Raw genomic sequence first — 21,140 nt, 5'->3', positions numbered from 1 at the left:
CCACATGACCTTACTCATGGCAGATCCTAAATGAGGCATGAGGTGTGTTGAAAGCCTCTTCAGTTCATTATTCCTGCTGTGCACCAGCTTCCGATGAAAAGCCCTCTTACATTAACATCCAGTTTGGCACATTAACAGAATCCTCTCCTCAAGGTGGTATTTCTTCATGCTCTCAAAAAGTACAGACTTAAGGCAGAGCTCTGCCATGCACTTTTCTTTATTACAGCATTACAAGGTTTTGAAAGGGTCAATTAAATAGAATGTTAAAACTGATGGCTGCATACATTGCTAAGAAAACACTGAGAATCTCCCTTTGGCAGATGCAGTGCCAGAAAGTTTCAGACCTTTCCTCTGTTCCACAAAGCCTACAGAAATAAGAGTGATTTCATGAGTATATATTAGAAAAATCATACTCTTCTTTCATCGTAGTTATTTGAAAAAATTAAGAACTAAATTTACCCTAAGGCAAAGAGACAAGTGTGTTTAGCAAGGTCTGGAGGGTGCCATTCTGATTCTGATGGTTCTGTGAATGCTGAGCTGCAGGGGCCCTGCCAGATACTGTCAGCCACTAATATGATCAGCAAACTCATTAATGGATTTTGATCTAAAATGACTCAGCACTGGTGCTACTGAAATTTTTAATGATGCCCTACTATATAAATACCTATTATAGCCCTACACATGTAAACAGCACTGAAATGCTATTAGCTGTGTTAGTAATAAGTAAACTTTTTCTGGCTGGAGTTTTGTTGTAAAACAGCTTTGAGTTATCACAAACATTAACCAGTTTACATGGAGGAGTTTTGGCCAGATCACTGTGGTGTCCCTACAGAGCACAGCCAGCATCCTGTAGCTGTTCCACTTTGCATGGGGCAATGGAAAAACAGATTGCAGAGCAGGAATAGAAATCCTGCAGGGCTTTCTTGTCTACCCTTCTTCTGGGGACTTTTGCAATTTGAATACAACTCTTTCCTCTCAGCACATGGCAGCCTCTAAATTTCTCTATGTATGGATGCATATGTGTCTCTAATATATTTTTTCTTTCTATTTGTCTCAATCTATGCATGGAGAGAGTTGTCAAGAAGTATGTGCCTTCTTATTTGTCTGTTATCTCCAGTATTTCACTTGGATATTTAAAAGGTCAGCAAAAGGTCCTGTGACTTTTGCATGAGATGTGTAATTTCAAGCCTCTCATCTCAGGCCAGTATCATAAACACATCGTGAAACAGGCAGCAGCTCTGAACCACTGGGCGCTGTGTCCTTGCTGGGCAGAGCTGCCATTAGCAACTTCAAGGCAGCCAGCAATGGTTAAGGTTCCAAACACTGCTCCCATATCATTATGATATGAAATGGTTAAATTTAGTTTGCTTTTTTTTTCGGTCTTTTGTTCCCATAGCTATGGTATCAAGCCAAGAACTATATCCATTATTCATATACCCTGCTGAAACCCTTCTCCCTGGGAAGTCTATTCACAAAACTTGTGCATTAATCAAAACAGTAACTTGTAAAGGTCCTGGGATCTTTCAGCTTTCTGCAGAGACAAGGGGAATGGCTCAGCACTTATGAACTGGCCTTAAAGTAAGTGCAGGGTTCTAGAGGTCTCCAGTGAAATAAATGCCTCTGAGATAACAGGTCTTAGAAGCTACAGCCAGAAGGACCAGCAGGGATCTGAGTTTTATTCAGAAGGAAGGTCTCAATCCAGAATGTTTGGAAGGCAAACCCACCCACCAGTTTCTTGCAAACCTTACTGAAAGTTACCCAATTTTTCCTGCAAATGGTAAAGCCTTCCAATCAACTAAGTCTGAATGAAAACTCTTCCAGCTTGTAATTAAGGAAAATTTGCATAGCAAAGCACTACTATTGTTAAAATATCTTCTTTTTGTTTTCAAAATGTGATTGATAGAAATTATTTAAACAAATAACATTCAATATTGTTTTGTGTAAAATCCTCACAAACTCTTTGAAAACAGTTGCTGAAATGATGAGTTCCCTTTCAACCTGGTACAGAACATGATGTGCTGGAGAAGGGCATAAGTAAGGACATTTGAGGGCTGAAATCCTCCCAAGACCAGTTTTGTTACCCCATGTGTATTTGTACTCTTGTTACGTAGCCAGCTGTTGTAACAGAACACTCCAAGCTTGGCTGATGGTAACTGTTTTTATTAAAACAAATGTGTTCATTAACCTGAATAATGATACAAAATCTGACCTTCTTCAGTGCTTCACGGTGTGTGTCCACCAACTGAACAGATAAAAGATAAAAAGATAGACTGGGCCTACCTGCTCTTTCTTGCAAGCACATATAGTCTTGCAGCATCACTTGGTTGCTTTTGTATTTCTTTTTTAGAGCAATGGTGTTGGGATTGGTTCTATTTCTTCCGAACTGATCTGATTTCTCCTAATTCCTGCTGTCGCATACACTGGTTCTTCCCCTGCCTCTTCATTTAGAAGCAGTATATGTTGCATCTAATTATTTGCTATTCATTTATTTGTAAACCTCTCTTCTATTATTTCACAGGTCCAGAGCAAGTCTTGCTCAATTCTTTCTTAAGCAACACTTGATGCCAGTTAGAATTGCTGGTCATTGTGACAATACACACAGGACAAGCAAAAAGAGAGAATGCCAAGTATGACGGCAAATTTGTTGTCTCTCTTTCTATACCATATCCACTTTCATGTGTTGTCTCCCACCCCAGCCCCCTCCAAATCCTGTGATAATTAATTACACATTAATGTAGTGGAGTAGAGAATAAATACCTTGGGTAATTGGATCTGCTACGCGTATTTTATATGACTGCTTCTTAAAACAAGTGTGTGAAATATACTTGTGTGTCAGAAGGACAGTAAATCTAAGACAAATGGAAGATTTGCTGCCAACATTACATAAATGACTTTGTCTTCTTGGTGATACAAATACTTGATTCTGGAACATGTAATAAAAAAGTAATGTTTAATATTCCCCTCCTGGTACACCTACAATAATGTATGATCTGTGCCAGCTCAATTTTTCCTTTATCACAGACCATATGTTTGTCACTGTTTTTCATAGCTATGAAGTTACTTTTTACCTACTAAATTTAAGTTCAATCAACAAAAAGGCAATTATGAACAAAAATCTTTGTCATCTGTTTTTCTCTTTGCCTCTGAAATCCCTGTTTGCTGGATTGGCTGCTTAAGCCAAGCACCGTAACTGGTTTAGAAATTTTCTTTTGTCCATGTTGTTCTGGCTCATGTAACCCTAAATGATTTCATGATCCTCAACTGGACACAGTTCCTCCTCTGTCTGCTGTTGCTGTGGGCTTTTTGTAATGACTGCTGTGTTTTTAAATCCCTCAACACTTCTCACATGAAAGACCACAGAGCACATTATGTTTTTTCATATATAAAAAAGACTGATTGCATACAAACACTATGATTTTGGAACTGGTGGAAAAGAAAAAGCTAGTCAGCAGTCTTAGGTTAGTTTTTTTCGTAGCATGTCCCTAGTGCCCCTGCTGACTCACTGCCTATGGTCTGAGAAGACACCAAAGCTGTGGGAAATGTCTGCTTGGTGTTCTCCTCGGCATTGCTGGCTCCCAGCGAGCCCCACCTCCCAGCCCTGGCTTGGGCGTGACCGCGGGTGCTGCAGCCTTGCCTGGAGCCCTGCACTAAGGCATGGCAGGTGCTGTGTGCTGTGGGCTTGCTCCATCCCAGCAGGGGGGATGCCTGGTAGCATGGGAAAGAAGAAGGAACATCAAAGTAACAAGCTGGGGGTTGGTTGGTCTTTTCTCCCAGGTAACAAGTGACAGCATGGGAGAAAATTGCCTCAAGTTGTAGCAGGGAAGGTTTAGATTAGATATTATGAAAAATCTCTTCACTGACAGGATGGACAGGCTTTGGAACATGCTGCCCAGGGAAGTGGGGAAATGACCATCCCTGGAAGGATTTAAAAGGCATGTGGATGTGGCACTTGTGGCAGTTTAGTGATGGTAGTGCTGTGTTAATGGTTGGACTTGATAATCTCAGAGGTTTTTTCCAAACTGAATGGTTCTGTGGATGGCCCAGATGAGAAGGATATAGGGGCAGCAATGTTGAGGCCCTGCTATGGTCCTCTTGGCATGCCTTCCATTCCCAGTGTCCCTAGGCTCTTTTACTCTCTGATCCCTAACCCAAACCATATACCTGATGAACATTCAGTGTATCTATGCACCGTTTTATCCATAAGAGAAGGAAGAGCAGTAAGAGATAATTTTTTACTTTTATTGTCATTTGAGAGATACACTAGTATGCATTGATGTTTAGACTGTCTCTATTTAGTAGTTTAGATTATCCTCCTCAGTTCAGTTTATAGGGAGAGCAATATAATTCTACTGCTTTCAACAAACTCAGCTTTGCAACAGTATTCCATCACTGCTTTTCCACATAGCATCATATATCAAGTAGGCTGTGCTCAGGGATGGTTTTCTACTTTAAATAAAATCCACTTTTTAGCAAACACCACTTTTTCAGAAATGATTTCTTTATTTCACCAATCTATGGCTGTGTGCCTGTGCACAGATACTCTGGGCCTCTCTAGACGTTACTTTGTCCCTTGTACCCTGTTGATTTCTACACTGAGGGTCTCCTCCTCCCTGACCCTCCCAGCTCTTGAGAGTATAATTATTTTTCAAGTGTGCCTGCTTTCTATTGCAGTGAAAGAGTCTTTGGAAATTCCAGGAACCTGTAGTGGTGAGACAATCTGTATCCCAGCCACGGCTGCTCTGGCCAAACTAGCACTCCCTCATGACAAAGTGGATCCCTTGGCACATCGCCTTCTGTTTCTCCCACTTTGTCATATACAACTGGGGTATGTCAGCACTTATTCCTCTGGCTAAGCATGCAAATTCCTGTATTCTTGGAGTCTGTTGTGCATTGGGCTAATTCCTCTGTTTAGTTTTTCTCTTTCTGTCCCAGTTATTTGGTGATTCTCAGAGTTGAGGAGTTCCATTTCTTTCCTTTCTTATTCTCTGCTCCTCAAGACCCCATCTTGGAACTGTGCACAAGGGTATTTTAAATTATTAAAACCAGGTTTGCTCATATCCATAACTCAAGAACATGTGTTGGTGCAATAGCTGTGGTTTACTTTGCATCTGCTTGCCAGTCAGCTTTCAACATTCAGTATTTCTTAATACCTTGTCACCTTATTCTTATGTGAACTAGAGAAATTTACTTCAGTTTTTAATTGCATGAAGTTTGCTTAGCCAAACTGGATAACAGAATAAATGATGAAGTCCAAGGGGTTGCAGTTCTTGGATGCCAAACATTATCAGCCACAGAGCCACTATAACATGGTAAATTCCTCCAGGAGAAGCAGCAACATCTGGGAGCTGCTACAAGAACTGGCACATTAACTGCCCCATGTAGAAATGGTGTAATCCATCAATTGATGCCTGAATTTCCATTTCCCCTTCCATTGACTAGGGATAATGGACAGACACACCCTGCTTGTGGAGGCCTTTTGAAAGTTTCTGTGGCAAGGAACTTCCAGAAGACTAGATATTTCTTGATATTTTGATTACTTTATTGGCATGTCCAAGGACAGCAAAATCCACCCAACTGTGGCAAGGAACTGCATGTAGCCCTGGTGTGGGAAATATCTATCTAGTGAGATGAGCAATGAGTGAGACGTATGGGGAATAGTCTGGTCTTCAAGTCAGGAATTTCACAGCTACGCTCCAGCATCTTGAGCTGTATCAATGAATCATCAACAGAGCGAAACCACAGAATGACACCAGCTTCCCTAAGAGAGTTTCTCTATATATATAGCTGCTAGACTTGCACATTTCTGTTTATAAATACTCAGTGATAGCTAACCACAAAACGACATGGCCTTCTCAGCAGACATCTACTAAAAAAATATAAATTTCTTGCTCTCTTTCCTTTCTTCCTGAGTTATTCTAAACCAAACTTTTAGAAGATAAACACCTCCAGATAAACAACTGAAACTTGAGGAACAACTGAAACTTGAGCAGTCCTTACACTGCTGCATGAGATCAAGATATTTTATGGATAAAAAGACAGCGAGGGCAGAACCCTTCTGAAGAAAGCTGTTGAAAATTGTTGATCCTTCTTAGATGTATCCGATGACATTAGTCTATCTGGGAACTGCAGTCCCTCAATTGATTACTGTCTTCTAAAAGGCCAAAATTGCCACAATTCATAGTGCTTTTCTTACTCCTCCCCATGAGCCTGGAAACCATAATTTGCTTCTAGCTGTTACTTCTTTATACTGCATTGCAAGAGAGCCTTAATGCAGGTTGTCACACTAAAAAGGATGTTATGAGAAGAAAGGGGAATCAGCACATTTGTGATTCACCAGGGATCTGGGAAATCACAGAAGATTTATGAACAGCTTGATAAACCACAAAATGTGAAGACTGCAATTATTTAACTGCTGACCATGCTGCAGTGCACCTTTTGTTACCCATGAAATTTTTTACTTGAGGTAGTGTGTGAAATAATCATGTGAAGACATGAGTGTATGCAAGCTACCATTCGTCAGAAAAGGGGAAAATTAGTCATATATTTAGCAGTCATTTCCCCTTTTTTTGGGAAATCCAAACACATATTTTCTCTCTGCCTATGCCTCTGTTTCTCTTATCCTCACTCTACGGAAGGGAAGAAAATTGGGTCTAAAATGTTACTTGGTTTTGACACAAATCTGATTGGGCAATGAGAGACAAATTTCCGCTGTGTGTTGAGCTAAACCCTATATAAGGTCCTCACCAGCAATTTTCAATCTGATAGTTTCTTTTTGTGAATGCTTATGGCTGAAAGACTACAGAAACACAGGTAAGTGAATCTGATTGAAATCTGGGAATGAAAACCTTCCCTAAACCCTCAAATGGCTTATGGAGATTGTTAGTTACTACACCAAAGGGACCAGAAAGTTCTGAACAGAATAACCAAGTATTTTTGTCAGGATCTAAAGAGAGAGAAACTCGCCTGCTACAGGGTGTCAATGTGAACCGTGGGGCGTGCCTCTAGCACCTGGTTCAGGCGTAGCTGAGAGATTCTAGGGCTCCATACCAATTCCCTGGAAACCCAGGCAGACCTAAGAGTATGAGCCATGGTTATGAAAGAGTGTTATTGAGCAAGAGGTTGGTTTTGTGGTGTTGTACAGATGACAATAATCTGGAAATAGTTTATTGTAGTCAAACGATCAGATGTCAGGCAAGTACAACTACTAGAACAGGAAGAAATTTGGATTAAAACTATGGAAGTATGAACATGAAGGGATACAAAAAGATGTCCAAAGGTGTATACCTATGAATATGACTTTGTTGTATTGGTAGAAATATTTCTTTTGGTTTTAATTTGAAATAGCTGTACAGTCATTTAATATTCATCAGAGTTTTAAGGTAATGTTAAATGCGTGCAATTTCCATTTCTGTATATAAAATGGAAATAGTATAATGTATCATGTGGATATGTGTACTGTATTTCTCATAAATTCCTTACACAGAGCATAAACTAGTGCCTCTATCCAGCACGTTTTATATATTTTTGCCCATGGCACACCAAGGTAAAGCATAATCAATCAAGAGAGTAGCAGGAGCTGTGGCCTCGTGGCAGGGCAGAAGCATTCAGCGATGTACACAGACACTGCCATGCCCATGTCAGGTCCATACAGATGGCACTTGATGAATGACTGGCAGAGGACAATTTTGTTTTCCCTTAGTAGCCACCCTATCTGATTTTCAGAACAGGTTGTTCAGGGTTTCCCTTATCTTTTTTTTTAGAACAGATGGTAATAGTGTCCATGCTGAAAATTTGTGCTCCACCAGCAAGATGGGTATACGTGCCATAGGAGTCAATGTTTTCTGTCCCAACAGAAACATTTGTTGGAGACAAGAAAGTTTGGCTCTGCTTGTAGCAGGAATTCTTCCTGCAGCCTGATTCACACTAGCTGGCCTATTTTGCCCTTGTGTCCACCCAAGCTACTACACTACAGGTCACTCGAAGCAGCTGACCTGTGCCTCAGTCACATCTTACTGCAAAATGAGCAGAGCTAAATTTTTCCACCCATAGTTGTCTCTCTGAAAAGCTGTGGGGACAGCAGCATCTTGTGGTATACTGTTTTCATCTTCTGGAGTGAAAGGGAAGGGCCAGAAGTGATATGTGTGTGCCAAGCCAGATGTTCTGGTTCCATAGTTCAGCCCCCATAAACTAGGGATGGAGACACCTTTCTGCTCACTGAGGATGGACCAAAGCTCTCCAGGTCTGGAGTGAGAAAAATAGCAGTTAATTCTTTAGATAATGTTGAGTATTTTGATTGTATAATCTGTCTTGTAATAAACTTCTTTGTAGATTTCAAAACATTTTCCTTCCACCCTCTTCTTCTGATTTCTTGTGGAAAAAAATGCATGGGCTCTTCTTTGTCCTGGTGACATGCACAGTAGGTGCCTCTGCTTTCAGACTCCAGCAAGTCAAAAACACAGGTAAGTGTACATTTGTCTTTTTCCTTCTGTTTCCCTCACCATTCTTTTAAATGTTCCTCTCTGACAGTAATGCAAAAATATCTCTGATTTGTGTAGAAAACTGCCCAGATCACACCGTGTTTTTCAAACACTACTATGAACTGCATGGAGAACCTGTGGTTCTGAAATGCCCTTCCCCCAGATACAAACATTTGGATTTCTCTGCCTTGACCCCTAATATCACATGGTATAAAAATGGTTCAAACACCATGATATCAGGAAGAGATGAAGATTCGAGAATCTGGGCAAAAGGAAACGCACTCTGGTTTTTACCAGTGATGCTAGAAGACTCAGGAGTATATATCTGCACAAGAAGGTAGGTATTTAAAAGAAAATCTAGTTCACTAACAAATGACTATGTCTAAATGCATTACCTTGATTGTAAACTCCAGTTATATTCAGAGCATTTCTGGATAAGATAATTTCCTTGCTGACCTTATTAGAGAGAAAAAATGTGGGAAGTCAGGACCCTTAGAGTGCATTGTGTGTCTCCTATAGTTACCAGTACTGAAATCTGAAAAAATGGTGACACAGGGTTGCCACTTTGACTACAATCTCATAGGAGAATAGTGTATAGAGAGTTTTTCCTAGTTACCTCTGAGCCAGTCAGTGCTATGACAAGTGAGGCATGCTGCAGGCAGTGGGTTTGCTGAGCACAAATACCCCTGTTGCACCTCAGATTGCCTTATGAAACATCCATAAGGCATTGTAGCTCTGCAGTGGCTTTCCTCTTCCCACTTCCATATCCCTGGTCTTCACTTTTCTTCCGAGTCATGTTTTAAATCAGAATTTGATTGACTTGATACTGTTGGAAGAATTTTCATGAGACCCAGTGTGTATTTACTAGGCTGGTAGCAGACTTGTGGTATTTCAGTGAGTTGAGACTTTAGCCATAGCTCTTTTCAGCCCGATTGGTAATTTTTTTCTGAGTGTTTTCAATCTGACAGTACACTGTACCATGTCAAAAGAGGTGCCAGGGTCTGGATTTGTTGAGGACCAAGGAAGGCAAAAAATCCCATCACTGTTAGAGCCTGAACTCCTGAAGATGTTCCAGGTCCCTGTCTCCTGCCATCTCCTGCTGCCAGCCAGCCTCTCAGCATACCTCTGGCACTTGGCTCTGGGTTTTGTACAGGAGAACATATCTCTACATCCCTGGAGCTGCTTGTGGATAGCATGGTCTCCTTGCTTGCACAGCACACCTTGTGAGAGATATAAGTCAGCAGTAGAAGAGATGGACAAGTTGAGAAATCATGCTCAGCATGTTGGGTTGGCCTTTCCCAAGTCTCAGCAGCAATTTCAGTTGTGGAGCAGAAAAAAAGAGACTGATAGTGAAGCCCAAACAGCAAAAGGTTGCAAATACTGCTCTAGAGCAGAGTAGTTGCCTGAGATGTTCAAGAGTGCTTTTAAATCCCCTTTTTGGACTATTCTGCCTCACTTTGTCAATATATAACACTGGAGTAGTGTTACTAAGGGATCTAGCAAAAGGCTGTGAAATTTGTTTGAAAAAGACATGTAAGAGCCAAGTAGGTAACTTCATTGCTAACATTATTATAGGATTAATAAAGCACAAGCAAATTACATTTCCTTTACAAATTATCCTGCAGGGAAGCCAGCAGATCTTTTTATCAACTCTGTATAAAATGAAGGTAGCAGCAAACTATCACAGATCTCTGCTTCTCTGTTCTGTAGAGCAAATATTTTGGATTTGGGCATCTGGCCTGTATATGGCAGATGGCCATAGTGCCCTGGCAATAGTGCCAGTCTGTCTGCTTGCAGCCCACAGCTGCTCTCCCGGAGGTAGCAGCCCGGCCCCCTGGCTTCGCTGGCCCCTTCAAGGATCATGCACTGCCCTGAGTAAAGGCATCTCTGAAGCAGTCTTCCAGAGGTTGTAAAGGGTGGAATTTAAGCATCTGTCTCTCCCAGTGTGGTCTTCCTTGGGACTGGAAGTGATTGTCACTTGGGGCCAGAAAGAAAAGTTGAATATTGCGAACCTTTCAAAGCCAGAACGCCTTATTTGCTATAGAAAATTATATGTACTTGCAGAAATGTCTATGGTTGCGCAATAGTAACTGCAGATGTATTGTAATGCATGCTTTAAGCTTTTTAATTAATCATTAGGGTTTTCACAATCAAAACCTCTTCCAAGGAAATGAGGGAGGGTTCATGACACACCTGCTACTGTTCAGGTTAACATGTTCCCCCTCCTTAACAGTTAAAATCATGCTGCAGCCTAAAGGTGCACAGGAAACTTGTACTAAAAAGAAAACACTGAAGGTCTGAGGCAGATGTGTCAGCAACATGTTTTGATTGTGCCAAAAGAACAGTACCAGTGATTTTCCAACATCCAGCCTGATATGATCTCAGTCTTGGCCTCTGTTAAGGAGGGAAATGGAGACAGGAGGAAACCAAGGGCCTCATTTGAGTTCTCTTGGGGGCTCACCTCTCCCTGCTCTGTCACCAGGAACTCCTCCTACTGTGCTGAAGTCTCCATCCACCTCACAGTTGTGGAGAAAACAGCTGCTCAGGAGATTGCCTATCCCCAGGTCCTCTTCACTTTCACCGCTGGAAAGATTGTTTGTCCTGATCTGTGGGATTTTACACCAAATAGGACAAGCCTGGAGCTCAAGTGGTACAAGGTAGAATATTTACTTCCTCTTTGTGCATAGCCTCATTCCAGCTTGGCACATAAATATTCACTTTACATTTCTCTTGAATAACATGTTACTTAAGTCACTAGCATAGTGTAATATATTGGGAATTTTGGGGCAGATGTATGCATCTTAAGAAAAGTTTTCTGGGGCACACTCAGCACAGGATGAAGTGTTTCACATGTTTCATGCTCTCACAGGCAGTGCAACTGTTTATAAAGCTAGATTATTTACCCAACTCCAGGGTTTGCCACCTGATATCAGGCCCTTCTCTTTGGCACTGTGCTTCTTTTCATGGCCCCTCTAGTCAATACCATAAAGTAGGACCTCCCAGGGATACTGCCTCCATGTTCAGGTGGGGCAGCTTTCATTAATCAACTGGAATACACCATTTGGAAATACTGGATAAATTACATAATGCTTGGAGTGTTCTCTTGTCTAACTGCCCAGTTTGCTGCTTTTTAAGTAGGCAAGACTGGTTTTGCCACTAAGATCAAATACAACATCCTTGGCTGTTCAATTTCACACTGGGGAGCAGGGGATTCTTCTTGCATTTCCATAATACCTTGGTATAGCTTTTATTTACACTCCTACTGTGATCACACACTCTGCCTTGTGCAGCTGTAGTCTTACCATAGGATGCAATATACAGGCTGGCTTGCAGTGCCTAGGTTATGATCTGTACTATACCAGCAAAATGTTGGTGCTCAGGACTCCCTTCAGAAGTGGAACATAACCCACTTTATCTAAGTGAGAGGTTGCCCCCCTCAATATGGTTCTTGTTACAAATGTAAGAAAGAGCTACCCTGCCTTCATGAGGGAGAACATCATTTCTCCTAGCAGGTCTCCAGACTGTGTATGAACAGAGCCTTAGGGATACAGAGCAGGAATTTCTAATAGTTTATAGGGTAAGTAACAGTTATGTATTTGTCTTCAAAGAACACCTTAGAATGTTACTCTTCTGTGGTCATGTATGGAAAGTATGGATATGTATGGATAATATTGTGAAAACCTCCACGGGTACTAAAATCTTGTGTGATTGCTCTTAAGATGACTCAAGGAAGAGCCTATTATATGTTTTCCATCTTAAAATGTGCAGTATGGAAGAACTATGCACACACATTATAGATAGATTAAAATAGTATTTCTTCACACTACAAGACATTTTAGAGATGGATACACATTAAAAGAACTTGTGCTTTGGTTGGAAAGCAGAACTGCTCAGATTTCCCAGCGATAAGTGAACTTCTAATAACAGAGAGACAGAGATAATTTGTCTCTTTCAATAGATAATTAGGGTGTAGCTATCTGAGTCATAACACCAGTTACTGTCCTTTCTCCAGGATGCTCAGCCTTTGGAAGTGGACAATGAAAGATTCATCATTCTGAACGGTTCAGCATCTCTGATCATGACATCTGTGCTACCAACAGACGCGGGGTATTACACCTGCCAGATGTCATTTCCATTTGAAGGTGTGGCGTATGAAATCACCAGGACAATTCAGCTGGAGACTGTTGGTAAGTATAGTATCAGACGATCAGAGGGATGGATTTCCTCTCCTACAAGGAAAGGCTGAGAGAATTTGATTTATTCAGCCTGGAAAAGAGAAGGCTTTGGTATGACTGAATTGTAGCCTACCAGTACCTGAAGGGGACTTATAAGAAAAATGGAGAGGTGTGTTTTACAAGAGCATGATGTGACAGGACAAGGGCAAATGGCTCCAAACTGAAAGGGCAGGTTGAGATTAGCTATTAGGAGGAAGTTTTTACTGTGAGGCTAGTGGGGCACTGGCACAGGTTGCCCAGAGAAGTTGTGGATACCCCACCCCTGCTCCCTGGAAATGTTCAAGGCCAGGTTGGATGGAGATTTGAACAATCTGGTCTAGCGGAAAGTGTCCATGCCCATGGCAGGAGGGTTGGAACGTGTGGTCCTAGGAAACTTTTAGGGACATTTAGGGTTCCTTCCAACCTAAAAGATTCTGTGGTTCTGTGATTCAATGACGGACATACTGAAACATTACAGCACGTAAGAAAACCTCTTCTTTGCTAACGAAACTCTTGAGAGGAGCTCAGCTCAGCCTTTCAGCTGTGCCACGGCAGTGCTTGTCCTGGCCCTGAAGGGGCTCCCACAGCACCCCTGCAGGGCGGGGATCTCTCCTGCAAGTGCCCGTGTTTGTTAAACGGAATAATTGATGTCTTGGGGGCAGGAGGGGGCTTGTCACTGCCGAGGCCTTCGGGGAAGCTCGGAGATCGGCCATTTGGCAGCGGCCCAGGGCGGGGACAGGCCGGTGTGCCACAGTGCGAGGACAGGCCGCTGTGCCACAGAGGGGGGACAGGCCGCTGTGCCACAGAGGGGACAGGCTATGTGCCACAGCCCGGGCACAGGCCGCTGTGTCTCAGAGCGGGGACAGGCCGCTGTGCCACAGAGGGGACAGGCTGTGTGCCACAGCCCGGGGACAGGCCGCTGTGTCTCAGAGCGGGGACAGGCCGCTGTGCCACAGAGGGGGGACAGGCCGCTGTGCCACAGAGGGGACAGGCTGTGTGCCACAGCCCGGGGACAGGCCGCTGTGCCAACACGCCGGGACGGCGGCGGGGCCCGGGGCGCTGCTGCGCAGAGCGGCCGGCAGGGGGCGCCCGTGCCGCACGGGCCTGACGCCGTCCCTGAGGCTCGGGGGAAGCCTGCCCGGCCCCACAGCCGCGGGGCTCCGGCTCGGAGCGGCAATATCGCTGCTTGCCAGCGGCTTTAGCAATCAAATCCTTTCCTGGGAGACGACAGATGTTGGGTGAAGTGGCATGTTACCGGTTCAAGGGCCATGCCCGCATCTTCTGTTGTCTTAGCACTGACTCTGCTCTCTTTTTCTGCCCAGAACAAGAGAAGAGAATTACCCCGATAATTGTGTATCCAGCCCAAAAGACAACATCAGCTACTCTTGGTAAGGCCCAACATCATATTTGGAAACCTTTAGTCAGGGAAAAACTAGAGCAGGTCCTCTTACGGTGTAATTTGTTGGCATAAATTGTAGGTTTTTGATCTCAGTTATATTAGTTGAGGGTCGGTGCTGGAGTATTCTTTGCTTTTTAACATCTATAACCAGACGCTGTCTTCTGGGTATATAAATATACTTCCATATAATATAGATACACATCAGTCTGAAATCTCCATATCCCTGAGTTACAGTAGTTACAGCGATTAAAAAGTTTCAGAAATTTTGCAAAATCACTTTATCCGTGGAGGTCCAGCCTTCAGCTGAATGTCCTCACCCACAGCATCTGTGAGTGAAGCTGTGCTGCTGGCTAATGCAGCTGCCCCAGAGGGGTAAATCACACAGTGCCCTTTGGGCTGCACTGCGTCAGAAAGGGCAAGGCCACAGGGACACACTAGCCTTGCCTCTGGGGAATGTGTTTATTAGTGCAGGAGTTGGTAAGTGTTGCAATAGGGAAATTATTTGGTTGTCAGCGGGAAGGACTGCTACACTAAAGGGTTTTGCTACTGTGGAGTACAGGATCAAAAGCAATCTGGAGATTAACTTCAGTTTTGAAAGCAGTGGTTCTTGACGTGTGTGGGATCTCTCCCCCTGGAGTTGGTGGTTTTCACCAAAAGAAAGAGTAGTTCTTCACATGTGTCTAAATTTTATTTCAATCTTTTTTTTTTACAGGGTCCAAGATGACTCTCCCATGCAAAGTGTTTGTTGGGCTGAGCAGCCATTTCCAAACTGATGTGGAATGGCTGGCAAATGACAGCAGCGTTGACGTGGTTTATAAACAAAGCAGAGTTACAGAGGGGGAGCGACAGTAAGTCTGGCTTAAAGTGCTTCCTTGTGCTTATTGTTCTAACTATTGTGCTACAGGGGCTCTTGGTGCAGCTGAATGCCAGGTAATGAAATGGGAAATGGACAGATCTGAAGTGAAGGTGACAGCTGAGGAACAAAAATGGGCAGGCAAGCAAATAAACCCCCAAGCCCAACCCAGTCAGTGAAATAAATGCTTTATCTCTGTTTTTTATGGCATGATATTTTGCAAATAAGCCAACTTTGAGACAAACCTTAAGCACATTTTCATGAGCAACTGAGCTGTTGTGAGGCCTGACTGCAGTGGAAAGCAAGGAGACTTGATTGTCCCAGTGCTTCTCTTACTCCTCTCCTTATCCCATGCCAGCAAAGTGGCAACATTCTCTCCCTCACATTCATGAGGTTCTCAGAGTATGCTGAAGACACTGACACTAAGACAACAGAAAATTACCTAGTGGTTTGATGGTTTTTGTTTTGTTTTCTAAATAGCACTGTTTCCCCTCTAATCTTGTTCTTTTCCACATTAGTGAGTTAAACTGACTCACACAGACAGCCGCTGAGTGCTAGAACAGATGCTAGGGTAGCACTGAAGGGAATACTGGTGGGAGGGAGAAACAGGATGCTCCACATCCTCTTATCCTGATTCATTGTGTCTCCCAGTCTTGAGGAGCTGTCTTTCAGCTACCTCATAGCTACATACCTCAAGGCTTTTCCCACTAGGAAAGGGACGGATACCTGCTTTCTGTACCCGTGATGCCTTACCTGAGTAACTCACTACATCTAGGCACACCTCTAGTGGTTTTGTAAATGTGAGCTAAACTTTCTGACTGATATCTCTTCACTGAGAACCAAGTCAGCTTGTCTTGTTTCTTGTTTCATGTAGCTCAGAGTGTCCAAAACAGATCATTACCCTTGCGTGGTGGCTCTGCCTATACTGGTGGACAGAGCCAGAAGGTTCCTTGGGCTGTATGCCCAAGCCTTTAGGTGTTTTCCCATTCCCCACAGCATGACTGGGGAAATTAATTTATAATCTTGTTTATACGGATAAGTGAAAATGCATTGAACCTGTGACCAGGAACCATAAAAATGTACTGCAGCTATAGTCTCTGCAGTGTTTAGAATAGAGCAGCCCTTTTTTAGTTGGACTTCAAAAATTATTTTTGTTATGCTTACCACTATCATTATTGCTGTTGTATATTATCATGCAATTGCACAAGGACACTGACAGTGACAGATGAGGTTCCTGCAGGACCCACAGTGTGTGAGACACCCCAGTTCTGCTGGAAGCCCTCATTATGGCAGCATGACAAAATAGCTCAAATGCCACTGGGAAAACAAAATCCCTGCAGAAATCTCTGGCAAAGAGCTCCTGGGAGGAGCACCCAGGGAATTCCATTGCTGCTGTGCATTGCAGGGTTATCAGGACGACTGATCTAGTAATGGCTAAAAGGTATCAAGGGACAATGTTTGACTCCAGCTAAAAAACCACTTTCAAATAGTGGGACTCCTAAAATAATCATGTTTAAATTAGCTGGAAACTTCTTGGACAGTTTCTTGTATTGAGCTTTGGCTTTGAGCAGATGATAGACAGGAATGGTGGTTCAGCTTTCTCAGAGAACATTTACAGGGTTATGTTCTCCATATGTCCTCTGCTGATTGTAAGAATTAACCTTAGGTGGTCAGAGAGAAGGAATTAGGTCCTTGCACAATGCTAATGTATCAAAGATACACAGAATTCCACTTGCCTTTTCCCCCTCCCTTTTCTTTATTTTTGCAAGACAAATCCAGGTATTTTTTTTCCCTCTAGACTCCAAAAGCTGCAAGATAGGTACTGCCCATGGGACTCAAGTAGCACAACTGGGCTGAAGACAACAGGCATCCTTGAATGCTGAGGGGCTGGTTCAGAAATGAAGCAATATCCAATTCATTTTCTTGCAATGTGCTGTTAGAATGAACATATAAAATAGAGAAAAAACATCTTATTAAAATAATTAACATTAAATCTTTCTTATTCTTCCAGAGAAATTGTAGAAAATGGTGAAAACTTCATTGAAGTACCACTGATTTTTGATTCTGTTGAAGAAGTAGACTTTTACACAGACTTTACCTGCCTGGCCCAGAACAGATATGGGTACCAAGAACTGCCAACAAGGGTCAAGCAGGAAGGTAGTTATTTTTACTGCTTATTTTTGATAATTTTTATTATTATTCTAATGCTATATTAGGATCTGATCTCTTTATACTGTAAGAGCTAGTGTTGGGATAAGTTACTGCCTGGGGAAAATCTGGTTACCTCTTTCACCTGTAGTCTTTGATACAGCCTGTTCACAAAATGCACCTTCTGTAGGTCATTTACTGACATTTTATGCAGGGATAAGGATCTGTCTGTGCTGCTATATCTCTTTATTGGATAAGACACCAATTTAGATACACTTTGTGAAATAAGTATTCCAGTGAGACTACTGGCAAACTCTCTTTGCAGCATGGCCAAATCTCCTCCAGTTCCTCAACAAGTAGGGAAAAAAAAAGACAATAACAGAATAAATGATTAGAGCATTACTTTTCCTCATGCACAGACTGCTGCCAAAATAACAAGAAGTGTAAATTATGGTGGGTGTTGTTATTTGGCTCCTAGTGATGGGAAGAGAAGACGTAAACTCAGTGCAATTAATGTTGCAGTGTGATAAACCATTGGCCAAGAGCCAGCTGTATAAACAATGTGAAGCAATGCTAATTGTTTCTTTGCATGACATTGGTGAATCACCAAAGCTTGCTCACACTGTCTTAGAAAGGCACATGAACTCTTTCAGACTTCATTATCAGTCATGACTCACTCCAGCACCCTATGATGAGGGATTTGTACTCATTTTGCTGGATCATGCGCTGCCCTTATCTTCCATGAGCTACACCAGGAGGCAATATGCATTGGAATAATCCAGTGGTCTGGACAGACACTGGTGTTGAAAGTTAGCCAGATTTAGGAAGAAGTTCTGAGTCTTGGGTCAATTGTTACTGATTTATAAGCTGTTCTGTAGCAAGAAATTATTCACACAACTTGAGGGTGGACTAATAGTTAAGTATTCATGCTCCACAAGGTGCTTGGATTTCCTGCTTGGAATATCTCTGCTTTAAATAAACCAAGGTAGAAAGCACACAGCTGCTCCTGATCAGGGGTTCAGAACATTGGGTGCAAAAGACTGAACTTTAAATTCTCACTCTCTGTTGTTTTCCAATCCTTCCTCCTATCTTCATGAACACATTTCCGAAAGTGCCCAATCAATAGATCTCTTCCATTCAAAGGTGATAAGCCCTGCTGGAAGGTTAACTTGCAGACATCTTTTTTATTGTCATTTCTCCTCTTCCAACTTGAGCTTAGGAAAATATGTTCCTGGGAATTCATTGTTTCTTCCTGGTTTTCTAATATTTAATTTGTTTACTTTTCCAGCTGTTGGTCTGTCCTGGTACATTGCAATGATTCCTGTTGCTCTGGCCTGTTTGATCGTGGGAGGGATATGCATGCACAAGTGCTGGAAGAGTAGAGCTGATAAAGGATATACAATACCAAAGATTTAAAATCCACTTGGGTTCTCCAACTACCAACAGAACAAAAAATCACCCTGTCTGTCTTTCGCATCAGACACACCAAGCATTTCAGACCTGATATGCTGCATTCCCAACAGACCAATAATAACAGCTCTTTCCCACTTTTCCCAGTCTTCTGTGATCTGATGAAGTTAAGAATAGAAGTTTTCATTTTTATGCTGCTTAGATGCAGGAAATCTGGTTCTATTATTTTGCAACTAGGGTGCAATCTGTAGAATTTTGGAACACAAAATCATGTTCTGGATATGGGAAGGGTATGGAAAGAAAGGTGCTCTCACCCTTGGTAATTCCAACAGTACTGTTTTTCTTTTTTTAAGGAAAAGAAACCCCTAAAATCTAAAAAGGGAAGCTAAGGAAGCTTGCTACAGAAGGACTATTTGACTCTAGAGGGAAAAAGCAATTTTTCTATGCAACCAGACTAAATTTATTTCACTTGAGACTAAAAAGAGCCATTTGTTTTCCCTTTTTCAGAGCCAAATGTAGTTGTCATGGCAACTGTATATCTATGAACTTCTCCACAGAAAAACTAAATTTGTTCACCATTTGGATTACACTTTGCTTAAATAGGCTGTCTCAGAATATCCCTCCCCCAGAGATAACTCCATCTGTATAAAAGATAACTGTACACAGAAGAATTCAGTTCTGTTTTATCTACCAATATGTTGTAGCTAGAGATTCATAAGCAGCTGTAACATGTTGTCATCTTTGCCAAGGAAAGAATTGGAGGGATGTTTAAGTGTTTTGAGAGTGATTTGGCTAATAAAAAGTTTTATTCCTGGAAGTGACTGGACAGATTGCCAGTAATAATGAACAGTCTCACACTTTTGTTCCTCCAGCCATTTTATGACCAGTCTGATGTAGCTTCAGATTGTGTCCTTTAAATTGCAGTATGCAAATTGGTTACATGAGATACAAACCACTGCCTGTTTGGTTAATCTAGCTGGATTCTAGTCTTGACATAAATCATAAGGGACAATAAATAATCAGTGACCATGTTATACTTTGAGGGTCAGAATGAGTAAAATTATTTGGTTACTTCCTCTCTTCCTCTTCAAAGAGATACCACTCACGACAGCTAAGAAATCGTTACATGATATATAATGTGTATTGTCTTCATCTGTATAGGAGCGAAGAGAACCTGCATTAAGGCCTAGATTAGTACAGATCCATAACTGCACCAACACCTCTCCCTCTACCAATACTAAAATAATACCAACATCTCTCACAGGCACCAAACATAAAGCTTTTTGTTCATGCAAATCATCCCAGAGGATTTTCAAACTCTGTAGAAAAAAAAAATCAGGAAAAACTTTGACTCCAAAAACCAAATTTTAACACACTAGAGAAGTGAATGGCTCACATCCATCTGGGACAGACCATGACCTTATTCCTTTCCATCACCACTTCTAGTTGGCTCTGAGTTTGGCCCAATAAATATCTGGAAGGATTTTGAAGAGTAGGATGTGGCTTGAGTTAAGAAATCTTCACTCTATTAGCAAGAACATTCATATGTAATGAGATTCCAACCAAAGCCTCCCTTTAAATACTCTAAATGCTTGTTGTGAAGATACAGGCATAGAGATTAGAGTTCTGACACAGTTTAGGTCGAGGGCATCCAGAGAACACTACAGGACTCACTGTTTCCAAGTGTAGAATATTAAAGATAAAGACCACAAGTGTTTTATGAGCAGATGGGAAAAAGATGGATGCAAGTGTGGACAAGAGTCAGTCCCCCTGGATATCTGTTCTTTGAAGGGAGAAAGCTATGGATGACCACTGTTGGAGGGAACATTGAAAATGTTTTAGGAGCATCAGGAATGCTCATTATTTTCAAGCAATTTCTAGTCTGTACCTAGAGAACAAATTAGGTTTGTCAATAAGTGTAATTTTAAACATGTGTTTTGCTTAAGTGTAAGTTTAAACATGTGCTTTGCTCTTCCTTTCCATCTGTATCCTCCAAGAGTAGTGTGATCACATACCTGGCTGTAGGTGCAGGGGTGGATTTCACTAAGTGCTGGAAAAAACCCAGAACTTTTGGTATACAGAGCACTGATGCCATAAGAAAGTTAAATACCGCAGATCCTTCTTCAAAACCAGAGGAAGAGAAAAAATATGAATATAAGATAAAAATTAGGTATTTAGAGAATTGCTGTTACATACTCAGTGGCATCTTGAATAGAAAAGGAAAGTAAAGAAACAAAGGCTTTTCTTTTATGAAATGATATTTGCTTCTCTGACTGCTAGTATAATATTCTGAAGGCTTTCCTCATAAGTAGATGTCTTCAGGTGAACTACACAGTGTAAATATTTACAGATAGATTTGAACAAGTGACTTACATAATGTAAATGCTTTACACTGATTTGCATCATTATACACAAGGGCAACATGGTTTATCTAGGTTTTGAAAATGTTACGTGGAAAACTGGTAAACAAACCAAAATGCTGGTATGTAAGTTGAGTGGGAAGAGAGAGGTGAGATATGAGATGTCTTTCTGAGGATGGCAGCTCTTTCCCAAACCTGAAAAGAAGTACAGTATTAGGGAACATCAAGGATTCAGGGCTCTGCACAACAAAGTTTCTCTTTGGAAAAATTATGGATGTA

The 21,140-nt window shown here is 41.8% G+C and overlaps 1 protein-coding gene across 1 annotated transcript; it reads left to right on the top strand.

Moving 5' to 3' along the window:
• Positions 1 to 6,784: 6,784 nt before the first annotated feature.
• Positions 6,785 to 18,507, top strand: IL1R2 (interleukin 1 receptor type 2). The gene is made up of 9 exons (XM_030960587.1): positions 6,785 to 6,810; positions 8,329 to 8,459; positions 8,556 to 8,814; positions 10,960 to 11,134; positions 12,490 to 12,664; positions 14,014 to 14,079; positions 14,803 to 14,938; positions 16,955 to 17,100; positions 18,380 to 18,507. Exons 1-9 carry the CDS (start codon positions 6,785 to 6,787, stop codon positions 18,505 to 18,507), a joined length of 1,242 nt encoding a protein of 413 aa, XP_030816447.1.
• Positions 18,508 to 21,140: the final 2,633 nt, after the last annotated feature.

Source organism: Camarhynchus parvulus, chromosome 1 (genome assembly GCF_901933205.1).
Source record: "Camarhynchus parvulus chromosome 1, STF_HiC, whole genome shotgun sequence".
Classification (NCBI taxonomy): Eukaryota; Metazoa; Chordata; class Aves; order Passeriformes; family Thraupidae; genus Camarhynchus; species Camarhynchus parvulus.
This window is presented reverse-complemented; position numbering and strand designations above follow the sequence as displayed.

Coding starts and splice junctions, on each gene's coding strand:
- IL1R2 (XM_030960587.1), top strand. CDS start 6,785: ATGGCTGAAAGACTACAGAAACACAG. Junction 14,939..16,954: donor GTTACAGAGGGGGAGCGACA/GTAAGTCTGGCT, acceptor TTATTCTTCCAG/AGAAATTGTAGAAAATGGTG. Junction 17,101..18,379: donor AACAAGGGTCAAGCAGGAAG/GTAGTTATTTTT, acceptor TTACTTTTCCAG/CTGTTGGTCTGTCCTGGTAC.